This window comes from Phaethon aethereus (genome assembly GCF_964289735.1).
Source record: "Phaethon aethereus genome assembly, chromosome: Z".
NCBI lineage: Eukaryota > Metazoa > Chordata > Aves > Phaethontiformes > Phaethontidae > Phaethon > Phaethon aethereus.
The window spans coordinates 18746444-18762729 of NC_138577.1; the positions used below are offsets into that span (position 1 = coordinate 18746444).

The 16286-nt window shown below is 40.1% G+C and overlaps 1 protein-coding gene across 1 annotated transcript in view; it reads right to left on the reverse strand.

Annotated features, from left to right (window-relative positions):
- Nucleotides 1-717: 717 nt before the first annotated feature.
- Nucleotides 718-16286, reverse strand: part of HCN1 (hyperpolarization activated cyclic nucleotide gated potassium channel 1) — a gene marked incomplete at its 3' end in the record, with an annotated part of 208453 nt that continues 192884 nt past the window's right edge. The window contains exons 7-8 of the mRNA XM_082012987.1: nucleotides 4109-4273; nucleotides 718-1526 (exon numbers count right to left, since the gene is read on the reverse strand). Of these exons, the coding sequence (XP_081869113.1) occupies nucleotides 718-1526; nucleotides 4109-4273 (974 nt within the window). The remainder of the gene's footprint in view (nucleotides 1527-4108; nucleotides 4274-16286) is intronic.

The following is a 16286-nucleotide window of genomic DNA, read 5'->3' on the forward strand; positions in this document are numbered from 1 at the left end:
TATTTACAATGGCAATATTTATAGTCTTTGTAAAAGTCTTTATCAATGTGAAGATCGAAGTCCACCCAGTTTTCTGAAACAACAGATGGGTTGACATGTCGTGAGGTTACAACCTATCCAGAGGAGTACTAGTGCCAGCCTTTCGACTGCAGGTTTTTGCAATTTATTTCTTTTCCAATCTAATTCCCAACAGAAAGTGCTAACATATGAAATGCAATGGGGAATAACAACAAAATTATTCATGAGAAATTAACAATGTGTATGCAATAAATGAAATAACAAAGGTGTCAGGATATCACTCGGTCAGTTCTATGTGTTAATTAGATTCATATTTCTCTTTTTTTTTATATACTTGTTTGAAGTTTGTTATTGTGTTGACAATTTTCCCATGAAAATAGCAAACCTCATACACAGAGAAATCTGTTAGACTGATTTGAAAGTCAATATGTTAAAAATCAGTAGTATTACAGCTGAATTTAGACTTTTTAAATGGTTGTAAGAGAGGAAGACATGAATTTAAACAGGTTTTTTAATTAATTTTTTTATATATATATATTCTCATATATATATATAATTTTTACATTCGTTAAGTAGGGAAAAGCTGTCTAAAGTATTTTTCTCATAGTAGACTGCCGGGGTACATTAGGAAACAGGCTAAAACAGTTCCGGGGACGGTGCTCGGTTCGTTACAAGTCTGCTGCTCACAGCTGCCAGGGATCATAAGTTTGAGGCGAACCGCGGTTTGTCTCCCTCGGGCTCTGTGCTTAAGACTGTGGAAGAATCCTTTTGCAGGGGGGCTGGGGGCGGCGCGGCCCCCCGGTTTGGGGGGATGGCTCCCGAGGACATCTGTCGGAAGAGTGAGACCCGTGGGGGGACGGTGGCCCGGCTGGCCGGGGGCACGCCTGGGATGGGGACGGGCTGTGGGAGGGAGGCGAGGGACTCGCCCACGGTGGGGTGAGGCCTGGCGATCAGGGTGGAGATCTCGTGGGGCAGGGAAGGCTGCGAGGCGGAGAGGGGCCGCACCTCCCGGGTCAGGTTGGTGTTGTGGAGGGCCTGGGTGCTCTTGTGGACCTCGTTCTTCTGTGCGGCCCCGGGGGGCTGCTGGGGCGCCTGCGGCTGCTGCTGCATGAGGGAGAGCTGTGAGGCGGTCGGGGAGGCGTACTGGAAAGTTCGGCCAGCCAGAGGGCTCTGTACGGGCGGGCTGCAGACGGCGGTGGTGTAGGAGCAGGGTGAGAGGATGACGGCCTGCTGGGCCGTCTGCGTGCTGGGTGAGGGGGAGTGGAGGCTTCCATGGGACAGGCTGCTGGCGGTGTACACAGGAGGGGACTGCGTCCTGACGCGTGATGACGAGGCGGAGGTGTTGGAGTTCAGGACGGGCATCTGCTGTAAGTTCACTGGGGCGATGGTCTGCACCATCTCCCTGTCGTGCTTCACGATCTGCTTCAAGATCTCATTCTCCTGGTTGTTGAAAACCCCGGTGTTGAGGTCCTTCTGGAACTTCTGCAGGAGGATTGAGTTCTTCTTCCCTTCACAGAGAGGCACAAGAGTTAGCAAGCCTGACACTCAGGGGCAGGCCCCCGCTCTGACTTGGCATTTCAGCCCCCATCAACAAGGGTTATATGTCATAAAAGCCTCAGCAAACACCGGGCTGAGCCAGGGCCGCAGCTCGGTAGCAAGCCCACTGCTGTAGGAAGTGCCACACCAGGCAACGCCACGGCGACTCGTGCTGGCAGGCAGCTCCCGAGGGCTGGCCTCCACGCACACCCATGGTCCCCTCGCGCTGCACCAGCCCCGTGGGCTTCCATAACACCACAGCGCTCAAAGACTCCTGGACTTCCAGTGCCTCTTCACTTGAGGTGTATTGCTTGCTGTTACTAAAATTATTCTGAAAACGGAACCATGGTAACTTACTGAACAACAGCGTGGAAAAAGCCTTTGGTCTCTGCATGTATAACGACTTTCTCTCTCGTTGCAAAATTGTCCTAATTTCCACTAAACTGTTACATAAGTTATAAGTACACCTTCCATTTAGCACATTCCCTGGAACTAATTATTAGACATTAGTGACCAATGACCACTGGCTTGCAAGAAATCATCTTTTTAAATGTTTGTGAACTATATATGAACTCATGGATAATGTGACACCTGCTTGCACAATAAAGACTGCTGTACACTGTGTACTGATGTCTGCTTGATGGCTCTCAGTGTCTGCAAGATGTAGACACTATTCTGTGTCATCAGATGCACAGGAACACAATTGCACTCAGTTGATCCTATTTTAGATAAAATGGTTCACGTTTTATCTTTTGCCCTGTGTAGATTTCATAACGTAAACACAGCACTTAAGACGGGATTGCTACTCCAAGAGCAGTCTGGGCTTTACTGCTATTATTTATGCACATATTATTTAGAGTTCAACTACATTTCCAGAGAGTCTTGAGACACAAATTGTAAGAGTTTTAAAAGTCTTCATAAGATTAATGCACTGAGTGCTCACAATCTGCAAAATACTAAAGCAGGTCTATTAAATATTAGAAACCTGTACACATGTATTTAATTTCTTTACTCTTGTTATACTAAAGAAAGCATGCTTTCTTCCAGATCACATCTTTAGCTTAGAATAGACAGCACAACGACACTGCCCTGCATTTCATTCTGTATTCACTTTAAAGAAACTGCAGACATAACTGTATTGAGAGAGTGATGTGGGGAAATCCTTACACTGGAGTTTTCTTGTGAAGTTGAGGAAACACCAACAAACAGGATAAATTATTTTTTTATCATACACAGAATAATTAAGGTTGGAAAAGACCTTTAAGATCATCAAGTCCAACCACCAACCCAACACCACCATGTCCACTAAACCATGTCCTGAAGTGCCATGTCCACACATTTTTTGAATATTTCCAGTGATGGTGACTCCACCACCTCCCTGGGCAGCCTGTTCCAATGCCTGACCACCCTCTCAGTGAAGAAATTTTTCCTAATATTCAGTCTAAATATCCCCTGGCACAACTTGAGGCCATTTTCTCTCATCCTATCACTAGTTACTTGAGAGAAGAGACCAACACCCACCTCACCACAACCCTCTTTCAGGTAGTTGTAGAGAGCAATAATGTCTCCCCTCAGCCTCCTCTTCTCCAGACTCAACAACACCAGTGCCCTCAGCTGCTCCCCATAAGACTTGTGCTCCAGACCCCTCACCAGCTTTGTTGCCCTTCTCTGGACACGCTCCAGCCCCTCAGTGTCCTTCTTGGAGTGAGGGGCCCAAAACTGAACACAGTATTCGAGGTGTGGCCTCACCAGTGCCGAGTACAGGGGCACGATCACTTCCCTGCTCCTGCTGGCCACACTATTTCTGATACAGGCCAGGACGCTGTTGGCCTTCTTGGCTACTTGGGCACACTGCCGGCTCATGTTCAGCCGGCTGTCAACCAGCACCCCCAGGTCCTTTCCCGTATTAGAGAGGTCCAGAATGTCTGGATGCACAACAGCAGACTTTGCACACCCTGTTTTGATATTCTGCCATACCCCTCTGCCTTTCATTTGGATATCGTTGGCCTGTTTTTCTGATTGCAAGCAGATCTGAGCAATGCTACTGTGCAGCCATCAATGCTAGCAGTGCCCATGTTGTGAGGAAAATGAAAGCCCTGCTGCGAAGGATTAATTCACTTCAACAAACACGGGTTTTGTGAGCACTGAGAGGCTTCAGCTCTTCCCAGCATTATAGGTGTCATCTGGAAACAATTTAGGCAGGAAAATATCATCTACTCCTCATGAAACAGCATAAAGCCTATAAAGTACTGAGGGCAGCAAAAGAAATATACAGGAGTAATAAATAATACTAATGACAATTAAAGTATACAAAATAATCCTCAGAGGAGTATGAAAGCTTTCTAAAACTCAAAGTTTGTTGTTATTTAAAAGCAAGATTGCAGAATTTCTTGTCTGATCACATGCCTTATTCATAGATCAACAGAACATTTACTGCAGTGTAACAGAAACAAAACTTTTAAGAAGGATTTAATCTGGGTATTTTACCCTGCAACTCAAGGAAAAGAAAAGGTAGAAAGGTTTTAAGAATTCCTAATATGGAAAAAAAAAATACCTATCCTGTCAAGTCTATCAATTGCCACCGTTTCAAAGGCCCTTCTCATCATGGGGTACTCTTCCAGAACCTCATTGAAGTTGTCCACCGAGAGGGAATATAGTCGGCAGTACGTGTCTGCTCGTACACTGGCAGTTCGACGGCCCTTGGTCAAAAGGCAAATCTCTGAGGAGAGAGAAATTCAAAACACATGAAAACAAAGAAGTTAGTGAATTATGTGAAACTTAAAAGCTAGGAAGTGACTCAGTAACATGTAAATAATTCAGTACTCAGCAGCAATTTTTCTATTGCTGTTTACACGAGGTTGCAGGGACAATTCTGAAAGTGTTTGATTCTATTTTTGCTACTCTGAAAAAATAACTAATGTCTAAAAGAACAGGGCTAAAGAGCCCTGCTTATAGGTTTTCTTGGTCTGGAGTCTGACTTTATCAACCCTTTTTAAAAAAATTCTTCAAGTTGCAAGAAATGATGCATCAGCTGTCAAACACAGCTTGCTGACTCAATTAACCCAAGTGATTCTATTTTTTTTTTTTAAATATCCATCTGACAGAAAGGATCAATTCCTTTAAACATTCATCAGTTTTATTAAACTAATTTAATACATGATATAATGATATTTGAACATAAGAGCATGTTCAAGTTTCAAGCATGGAAATGCTTTCTGTTTCCTTGGGTTTTATGTCCTAGGTATTTTGGGAGTGTAAAGTTATGATTTTAGACTTCTGGTTTTTTATTCTGGGCTAAAAAACAGAACCCTTTTAACCTCTGCTTACTCCATCTGTTTCATCTAGTAGCCTTTCTCTGCAAGTGCCTCCAACAGGAATTCATCATTCTGGAACAGAGGAGAGACCAAAGCTATATGCAGAGACCCAAGAAACAGTCCCAAAGTTGTGACTGCTGATTCCTGAACCCACAGAAAGAGGGTTACTGTATAAAGGCCAAAGTCAAAGTCCAAGGCTTGTAACAGCAAATCATATGGGGTAGAATATTTATTGATTTATATTAAAATATAAAACCCTAAAAAGTCAATTGCAAAAATATGTGTTTGTGTTGAACCCATTTTCAAGCTGAGGAGTAAGAACACACTTAGAAATACCAGCAATTCTTGGGCCCAGGCAGGGTGAGAGATAGTTTCCCTACCCAGTTCTAGCAGTCAAGAACAGTGAGTTCGTATTTGTTCATATTTGTTCATAGATAGGAAACTGTCTCTTGCTCTGCTTGTGTGTCTATCACAAATGATCATCCTCAATCTCAATCAAGCTATCACTCTCAAGCGTGGAAAACCAAATATGCTTCATTAACAAAAATAAAGAACTCTGCAGTTTTTATTTCAGACCTATAAAGTGCTAGCATAGTTCTTTCTTTTTTTGTATGTCTTTAACAAAATACATTTTTTATTAATCTAGACTGTAAAGAACCTTGATGGTTTTTTGTCTCATATTCTTATTGAAGAATTTCCACATGCCACCTAACCCTGAAGGCTTCAGGGATAAGATGCTTGAATAATAGTGGATAAATCAAAGTAAATTAACGTGGGACCAGTACTAGCACAGAATGTACTTACACCCCAACAGCTCTGGGGAGAATTTATAGAGTCTAATGGGTATTGTAAGAGTCTTGACCTAATGTCTCTCACAAAACCTGATGGCCATGAAATAATGACAGTTTACTATAAAGAGCCAGCCAGGTCAAACAGAAGTTAGTCCTTTCCTCTTCTATCCCCTAGCTCATGCTGACCCCTTCTCCTTTGATTGAACCCACTGCATTTCACTTAGAAGAGTGGGAAGGACATTTTGCCCAAAGGGAGCAGTTAAATGCAGTGAATGCCAGCTCCATTTCCTAAGATATTCTTTAGATTTCACACAGAATAAAGTTTTACAAAATACGGTTGCATTTAGAGACAACTAGGTGGAAAATCCGTGTGATTAATGATCACCTCTTGATTTTCAACTTTCTTCACATAAAATTGCTGCAAACAATATTACAGACATAAGGAGGTGTCTTCTGCTACACTCAAGAAATAAAAGTATTTGAGTTTGAAAAACATCACATGCCCATAACAAAACAAATGTTGACTATGGATCCCAACCACTCTGAAGAGTGTAAAAAAATGGAGAAAGTACTGCTTTCATAATTATTAATCCAGAACACCATGTTTTAGATTACTTCAGTAAGAAGGATGGGAAGAAACCATAAGACACAATGTTAGATTTCATCACAGGACAATGGAACCATAGAGTTAATGGATATTGTTGCCATAAATATAATTATTTTTCCTATTCTTTCATCTTCTATTGTTCTTGTGAAGTAAGGGGAATGGAAAGAATCACTGAAAACTATACATTGTATTCTGCAAATCCCGATAGCCCACAACTTCTGGTTGAAGCACATCTTTTTGGAAGGTTTTTAATAACCATAATAGAGTCTTCTAGTTAGCTAAGGCAATAAAAGATCAGTCAGCAAAGATATGACACATGTCCCAGCACCTAGAAACTGATCAGGGAGTGCCACTGTGAAGCCTTCCTGCTCAGGGAGCTGGGAAAGTTTTTCATCTTCTCAGCCCCAGTTAAATGGTCTCATTGAAAAGATGAACTATAGCCTTCTGACAGAAAAAGTAACATGTGATGAATACCCATGTAATGTATTTCCAGCACTGTTTCTTGACTGATTATAGTTGTATTATAGTCACTGATAGATCTTCTATATTGCTTCGTTATATGTATCAATAGCATCATTTATACTCTGGCCACAAGAATAATGTGCTTAATTGCATGTGTTCTGCATTTAAGTTCATTTCATCTGTAGCTATTTGTTTGGAACAAACTCTCAAGCATAATAAGATATAATGGATGGACCAGAGAGGAAGAACACAGAATGCCAAAATGTGTTCCCATCAAACACTTGTGTTCCTTTAAATGCTTTTTTAATTTTTTTATTTTTACAAATAAATAAACAATAGATTTCATGAAGGAGACAAAGTCCATCATATATTTAAGAAAAAATCCATCATATATTTAAAATCAGTCTTAATGGCATCAAGTACACCAGGTGCACTCAACAATTATGCTCTCCTTGATGTTCAATTGATTTACACAAACTATTAAATACAAACAATAGCACAGGAGTTTGCAGTGATACACAAAGGGCACAGACTATTTTCAAACAGCTTGGACAAACAAGGTTCTCTATTAGCATAAAAAGAAAGTGGCTGCGCCATATTACTCACTAATATTCCCATCTGTGGCTGGCATGGTGCATTGCCTTCATGCTCGTATTTTCAATGTGTCAAACACTTCTATCTTTCCTTTCCAAACAGAAGAATGTCTTCAATTCCAATTAATAATTATGTATTAGGCTACAATGAACCTGTAATTCAACCCTTATTGCAAGTTTTGCTTTAATTATTTAATCTCTTTGGACAGCTGTTCCCTAGAACATTCTGAAACAAATGTCAATCACTGCACTAATGAAAAATGACTATTTGAAAGCACTAAACAATGCTAAAAACATTAATTTGTTCTTCCAGTCCATATGTAATAAAAATATAATTAATTTGCCTGTGAAAATCACAATTTGTGTTCTGCTAGCATCAGACCTTTCCCACAGAACAATTCAGCTTTTGAAAGAACATGGAAAAAGGCTCAAATACAATGTACTTTTTGTTGTCAAGACATTGACTAAAAAGCACAGTGGTAAAAATTTGAAGATAAGCCTGTTCTGAAGGTTATAATTATAATAATCAAAACTGATCACCAGTGTATCAGTTGCTCACATATATGGGACATGGTTTAGTGGTGGACTTGGCAGTGTTAGGTTAACAGTTGGACTCGCTCTTAAACATCTTTTCCAATCTAAATGATTCAGTGATTCTATGGCACTATTTCAGCAAGAGCATCAGGTTCAGTTTCTGGAACACCATGAATTTCTAAAGAAGCTTGCTCATATTTGTATCTTGTAAAACAGGGGATGTGTAGATTATCGCATTAGACAGAACACTCTGGATAAGAAATTATACACACCTGAAAGACAGCACTAAGGAAGATTGATTTTGGGAAAACCTGAATGAGTTAAGGTAAATTACACGACACATAAGATGACCTTGAAAGAATTAGCATCTGTAGGCCTTTTGTACAGGCAACAGTTTTGGTTCCAACAGATATCAAGTTCATTGTTCTTGTGGACTGTATCGATATGCCACTGTAGGTGATAATTTCCCTCTTCCCATCTTGCTATGTGATTCCTAAACATATTTTTCTTCAGGAAAGTAACTACTGGCGATGTGGGAGCAGTTCACCTCTAGCACCTTTTGTGATGTTGCATTGCTTTCTTAGTCTTTGTTGGATGGGTACATGGACTGGTTGTCCTAGCAATAATTTCCCGTTTCCACTTTATAGAGACCTAGCAAAAACCTTTTTTTACTCCGAGAAGCAGTACAGTTTATCTGACAGTGTGGCACCTACCCATAAACCATCAGTTCATTTTCCATATGAATTATACTCCAGATGTAATCACTTAACTTTCTATGTGACATTAACATTTGACTAGAGATTGAAAAACTTCAAAAATCAAAATAACAATACAAAGTTGCCTTGAAGACAGAACGTGTCCACCAACAGATAAATCATGTTGATAAAGGGAACAGTTATGAGTCCAGTAGTTAGCTGGTTCATTAAAGGACACCAAACTGGTACAAAAATGTATATAGTAATCTGTAGAAAATGAATACAATGAATTAATATCATATGCACAGCTTTGTTTTGCAAGGACAAAAAGACCAGAACTAAAGCAAAAGTTCACCTTACAAGGTGCAAGAATTTTTTTTAGTACTTAAAAAACGAGTTAACTAGTATTTTAGCCATACAGTGCTCTTAATATTAAAATCAAGTAAAAATAATTAGCAGTTTCTATGCATTTCTGAACTACAGCAATTTATTAAATGCTCTGTCCCCTTCCAAAGATGTAACAAGTTTCCTATATGTCAGATTTAACATTATAGGACCCAATGAAGTGTCCTTCCAGATGAGGACAGCTGACTAATGCTTTAGTTCCTCATCAGGAAACTTGTTTCATCTTGTAGTAGCATATACATTCTGTGCAAATGGACAAGCAGCTATTCAGACCATCTGGTTACTTTCAGCAGCAGAATATGGAAAATCAAAGTAATTCAAAGCCGTGGGTCAGTTGGTCTAATGTATTTGGGAATGTTTCATGAGAATGGGACAGTGGATTAGAATACTGTTTATTTTATAGAGAACAACGAGTTACTAAACTGTTATAGACAAAACTTTTTGTTGTATGAAAGCTCTTTCCACCCACCCATCTTGTAAGTCTTCAGAGCAAGTTTCCCAGAACTACCAGGTTTAGGTTATTCTTCTTTTCTAATGTAACTCTTCGTAACAGCAACTCTTTGGCATGGTGCAAAGATCAATAGTTCTTGATTTCCTTCAAGCTACTGAAGCTGTCCACTGATCACAAACTAGCTAACGGGCACTTTCTGGGTGTGGTAGTCACAGGAAGGGACCTTCATTGTGGGGCACTCCACTCTCAGCTATACAACAGGTAATGTGAGTGATGTTTTTTTCTTTAGGAAAGGACTTAAAAGCAATTAAAAATTAAACTTCAAGCAATTAAAAAAAAATCAGTAAGCTTCTAGACACCTCATTCTTTTAGAAATGGGATGTTTACCATTTCCATGTTGACTTAACTATCTCTAATCCAGGAAACAGGGAGAAGCTGTTTTGTACGATAAAAATGTGATTGCTTTAACATGTACTTCTGCAGTTCTATCTCCTTTTGCTTTCTTAAACTTGGGAAAACATCAAATGCACCTGTCTATAATTTTTTCCTAACTCTTAAATGTATTCTTTTTATCTTTCAATATATTATCACTAGAGCACAAAATGGAAAACCCAGGGATATGCTGCTTTTTCTTATAGATACTAAAATGACTAGCACCAGGTCTTATGATTAGTCAGAATGTAGCTTACACCAATTAAATGAGTTTCAGTAATTTATTTTCTGGAAAAAACCCCAAACAAAACCCAAAGAGATTAAATGCTGTGCCACAGAGCTATGCAGATTTTATTTTGCAGTTGTTTTGCAAAACAGTGTTTACATTCACATTAGTCACGACAGTGGAGATAAAAAAAATGGAAATAATAACCCCCAAATACAGATCTATGGAGTGGATGGAAATGAAAAGGCTCAGGTAACATTTAGCTCTGAATTCAGTCCTATATTTAAGAAATATTAAAATGTAGTACTGCTCAACAGGAACATTCCTGTACCATTCCACCAACCGTGTCTGGTGTTATCACCACAATTTTGGTTTTTTTGATAATGGGATGGTATCCATGGCAACATGAATGCTGGCATCAAACCGCAGACACCTCTCTCAAAGGGGAAGAGGGTCTTTGCCCAAGAGATAGCTTTAAACTAGATGCAAAGGGGGAGGGTGATAATAATATCAAGAATGTCTGTGACAATCGATCGACTCCCTTCCTGAAACGCCTGTACACCAACGCACGCAGCATGGGGAATAACCAGGAAGAACTAGAGATCTGGGTGCAGTCACAGGGCCATGATATCATTGCAGTCATGGAGACATGGTGGGATAGCTGGAACGTTGTCATGGTTGGCTACGTCCTGTTTAGGAAGGATAGGCCAGGAAGGCGAGGTGGTAGTGTTGCTTTTTATGTACATAAACAACTGGAATGTACTGAGTTCTGCCTAGGAGGGGATGAAGTATGTGTTGAAAGTTTATGGGTAAGAATCAAGGGGCAAGCTAACATGGTCGATACTGTTGTGGGTGTTCACTATAGGCCACCAGACCAGGAAGAAGAAGTAGATGAAGCCTTCTACAGACAACTAGAACTAGCCACAAAATCACATGCCCTGGTGCTTATGAGTGACTTCAATCACCTAGATACTTGTCGGAAAGGCCACACAGCTAGGCACACACAATCCAGAAGGTTCCTGCAGTGCACTGATGACAACTTTCTGACGCAAGTGGTGGAGGAGACAATGAGGAGAGGTGTGCTGCTGGACCTTGCATTAACAAACAAGGAAGGACTGGTTGGGGGCATAAAGAGGTTGGGGGTAGCTGTGGCTGTGGTGATCATGACAGAGTGGAGTTCAGTATCATACAAGGAAGAAGCAGGGCCTCAAATAAGATTGTGATCCTGGACTTCAGGAAGGCTAACTTCATCCTCTTCAAAGACCTACTTGGAGGTGTCCCGTGGGCTAGGACTCTAGAAGGTAGGGGAGCCCAAGAGAGTTGGTTAATATTCAAGCACCATTTCCTCAAAGCTCAAGATCAGTACATTCCTTGAAGTAAGAAATCAAGAAGAGGAGTCAGGAGACCCCCATGGGTGAACAAGGAACTGTTGGAAAAACTTGTATGGAAGAAAGGAGTTTACAGTAAGTGGAAAAAGGGACTGGTCACTTGCGAGGACTATAGAAATGTTGTCAGGATATGCAGGGATGAAACAAGGAAGGCCAAGTTCTCTTGGAACTAAATCTGGCAAAGGAAGTAAATGAAAACAAGGGGTTCTTCGAGTATATCAGTAAAAGGGAGACTAGGGAAAATGTGGGACCTTCGGTGAATGAAGTGGGAGCCCTGGTGACAGAGGAGGCAGAGAAGGCAGAGTTACTGAATACTTTTTTCACTTCAGTCTTTACTGCTAAGACTACTCCTCAGGAATCCCAGACCTTGGAGGTAAGTGAAAAAGCCTGGAGGGAGGAAGACTCTCCACCGGTTGATGAGGTTTGGGTTAGAGATCATTTGGCTGAACTGAACACTCACAAATCCATGGGCTCTGATGGGATGCACCTATGAGTGCTGAGGGAGCTGGCTGATGTTGTTGCAACAACTCTCTCCATCACTTTTGAAAAATCATGGAGAATGGGAGAGGTGCCTGAAGACTGGAGGAACGTCAACGTCACCCTAGTCTTCAAAAAGGATAAGAAGGAAGACCTGGGAAATTATAGACTGGTCAGCCTCATCTCCATCCCTGGGAAGATGATGGAACAGGTCCTTCTGGAGGCCATTTCTAGGCACAGGGATGAAAAGAAAGTTATCATCAGGAGTAGTCAGCATGGATTCACCAAGGGGAGATTGTGCTTGACCAATCTGATAGCCTTCTATGATGGAGTGACTAGCTGGGTAGATGAAGGGAGAGCAGTGGATGTGGTTTACCTTGGCTTCAGTAAGGCTTTTGACACTGTCTCCCACAACATCCTCATAGTGAAGCTCAGGAAGTATGGGTTGGATGAGTGGACTGTGAGATAGATTGAGAACGGGCTAAGCAACAGAGCTCAAAGGGTTGTGGTCAGTGGCGCAGAATCCAGTTGGAGGCCTGTAACTACTGGTGTTCCCCAGGGATCAGTACTGGGTCTGGTTTTGTTCAACATCTTCATCAATGACCTAGATGAAGGGTTGGAATGTACCCTCAGCAAGTTTGTTGATGATACAACACTGGGAGGAGTGGCTGATACACCACGAGGTTGTGCTGCCATTCAAGGCGATCTGGACAGATGGAGAGTTGGGCAGAGGAGAACCTCATGAAATTTAACAGGGACAAGTGCAGAGTTCTGCACCTGGGGAGGAACAACGCTATGCACCAGTACAGGTTAGGGGTTGACCTGCTGGAAAGCAACTCCATGGAGACGGACGTTGGAGTCCTGCTAGACAGTAAGTTATCCATGGGACAGCAATGTGCCTTAATGGCCAAGAGGGCCAATGGTATCCTGGGGTGCATTAAGAAGAGTGTGACCAGCAGGTCGAGAGAAGTTATCCTCTCCCTCTACTTTGCGCTGGTGAGGCCTCACCTGGAGTATTGTGTCCAGTTCTGGGCTCTCCAGTTCAAGAGAGACAAGGAACTTTTGGAGAGTCCAATAGAGGGCTATGAGGATGATTAAAGGACTGGAACATCTCTTGTATGAGGAAAGGCTGAGAGATCTGGGGCTGTTTAGTCTGGAGAAGAGAAGCCTGAGAGGGGACCTTACCAATGTCTATCAATATCAGGGTGGCTGTCAGGAGGATGGAGCCAGTCTTTTGTCAGTAGTGCCCAGTGACAGGACGAGGGGCAATGGGCACAAACTGCAGCACAGGAAGTTCCACCTCAACATGAGGAAAAACTTCTTTACTGTGAGGATGATGGAGCACTGAAACAGGCTGCCCAGAGAGCTTGTGGAGTCTCCTTCTCTGGAGACCTTCAAAACCCAACAGGATGCGTTCCTGTGCAACCTGCTCTAGGTGACCCTGCCTTGGCAGGGGGGTTGGACCAGATGATCTTCAGAGGTCCCTTCCAACCCCTACCATTCTGTGATTCTGTGACTCCGTGAATATCCCTGCAGCAAAGGAGAGAACTTAAGAAGGAAGCAAAATGGAGACAATTACTGCTTTTTAAAGCTAGCTTTGTTATCTGGACTATCTGAAAGCAAGCTACGCAAAAACTACAGCTTTTCCCATCTTATTTACGCTAAATATGGAATTATAGACAAGACAGTTTGAATTTGTCAGAGTGAGCAATAGCAGACACTGCCTGCATGACCTCTTCATTTAAAATCTGACAACAACAATTATCTGTAAAGTTGCTTTCTGATATCTGGGTACATCAACCAGAGAAAGGGTTCATGAAGGAGGCCTGGATACAGTGCTGAGTAGTTATTATTTTGAAAAGGGACTGAAAATGGACAATTAAAATTAGGGGTCCAAAACAATTTCCTGAATGTCTCAGTCTCCTGTCAATTTTTGAACTATTTACCTAAACCTAATTTAAATGTATCTATTTGTGATAGCTGTTGCTCTTATATAGACATCTTATTAAAAAAAGCAAACATGAAAAAAACCAACCAGGTTGGTTTATTTTATATTTTTATTGCCTGATTGCAGTCATTTCAAATTTCTGGCTCTGAAGACCCTGACATATGAGCTCTCAGCATGTTCATTGTTCAGTTTTTAATTTTATTTTATTTTACAGGACTAGTGAAAGAAATAGAAAATGCGCCCTAACCAGCAAGGTTGACATTTTCAATTTTTTAAAAGAAAAAAGATTAGAAAAAGGTGTATTTAACCTCTACTAATATAGCAATTGAAAATGCAAAAATATATTTCATTCAGCAAGCTAGAGACTCATGCTTACTGACTTGTGGAATTGTCTCCTCATTGCAAGTTAGAAGCAGCTGAAGGCAGGTGTCCATGATGGGCATTTTATAACCATTTTTCTGATCTAAATATAGGTAAAGATGATTAGTTCTTTTGATATTATATTTCCTTCCATTACTCTCTTCCCTAAATGTCTCCATCCCAAGCGTTTGTTTGCTTAACCTTTGTATATATATGGCAAATGTTTGGTACCGTAAGTACCAAACTTAGAGAGGTCCTATTCTTATTTTTTTTCCTAATAGTATTTCTTATTGGCAGAGAGGCACATTTATTTCATTGGAGATAGAACAAATTTCCTGGGGGAAAAATCATTGCTCTGAAAAGAAATGCCTAACTTTCATTGATCCAAACTTTCATAGGATTCATAGAGGAATACTTATTTTAAATAACATGTCATATTTGTTTAGGGTTTGTCAACAAACCTGAAAGTATGCTCCTTTCTTTACTTTGCCCAAAATTGTCTTTTATGCCACCTACCTATGAGAAGCCTGCTTCTTAAAATAAATCTTGTTCTTATCAGTCCATTTCCTTGAATAAGGCTTAATACACTATAACAGCTCTGAGAAAAGCAGCATGCTTTTCTCAACATGCTACTAATCTGGGTGTTTTGAGGCTACTCAGAACAGGCCTCATTATTTCCATGTGAAATTCATTAAAACAACTTGGCAGAGCCTTTGAAGTATTTTCTACTCTATCTAAGTAAATGTTGGTACAGAAAAAGACATTTTTAAAATATTAATTTTCAAGGCACATTTGGATGCAATAGTGAATCCCTTTTAGCCATTCTTTAGTGACTTCTGTAATTTTTGACAAGAAGGATATGTAACTGGTTGTTTTTAAGTCCTCATATTCCCTGTAAAGTTAATACTCGTACACTATTAAGCAATTAAGCATATTTCAATGTAATATTCTTAATATATATTGACAGTATAATTTAATTCTTTTCAGAAAGGTTGTTAGTCATAATTACTTTTACATCATGAAAGACAGCCAAATATACATGGTTAGAATACACTTGCCTTTATATCTGCCCAGAGACATTTTATGTTCCATCCCGACCCATCTTTTCTTTTTTCTGTCTGAGGGCACTGAAAATAGCTGTGGCCAAGTTTTAATGACTAGAGCAAACAGAGGCCAGCAACACTTCTTACATCATACCTATTTTCTATTGTTAACTCAAATTCTTCTGAGAAAGCTATGTTTGACAGAACAGAAGCTTAGGATCATTACGTAAATTAGAAATGCAAATCCTTGTTTTATCTTCAATGCCATTTATAACAGAGCATCCATGCATTTTTATTCTACTTTAATGAAGTGGTGTTTCTACCAAGGGAGACTAAACTAGTCTATTTATTATCTTGTAAAAACTCATAATTTTATTGATATCAGTTTTATTTTCTGCAAAAAAACCATAAAATTAAGCTTGGATTCTAAGAAAATGTGCCTAAGTACAGATTTAGCTTTCATACTGGCTGGATCTAAAGCCAAAAGTGACTGTTTAATTCATTTATGCTTACTTTTGTTCAGATGGATGCCTATTACACATTGGAAAAAGCCACTTAGTTCCTTATGTATTCAGTGTTATGCTCTTGTCATCTTGCATTTGGCAAACAATAAGTTACAAATTAAGCTATTCAACTTGAATTTAAGTGGACTGTAAAAATATTGCACTTTATTTTTTTCTATTAAATTATTAAACAAATGATCAGAGACTGTCAGTTCTGAATTAAATATTTAGATTAAATATTTAATCTACACTCAAAAGTTTAGTTTGAACTCTAGTGTGTAAAATTGAAGGTACTTGCAGAATCATCTGGTTTATCTTTGTTGGCCACCTCAGATTTCTAAGCAATGGTAATGTGATATTTTGCTTGTGTCTAGTTCTCTTATGTGTAAAATCTAAATTAGAATATTGCACTGTTCATGAATTCATGGAATTGGCATTGTAATTTGCTTTGAAGACTATGTTATTTTGGTAGCAATAATTATTACTAATGTTATTATTATTAC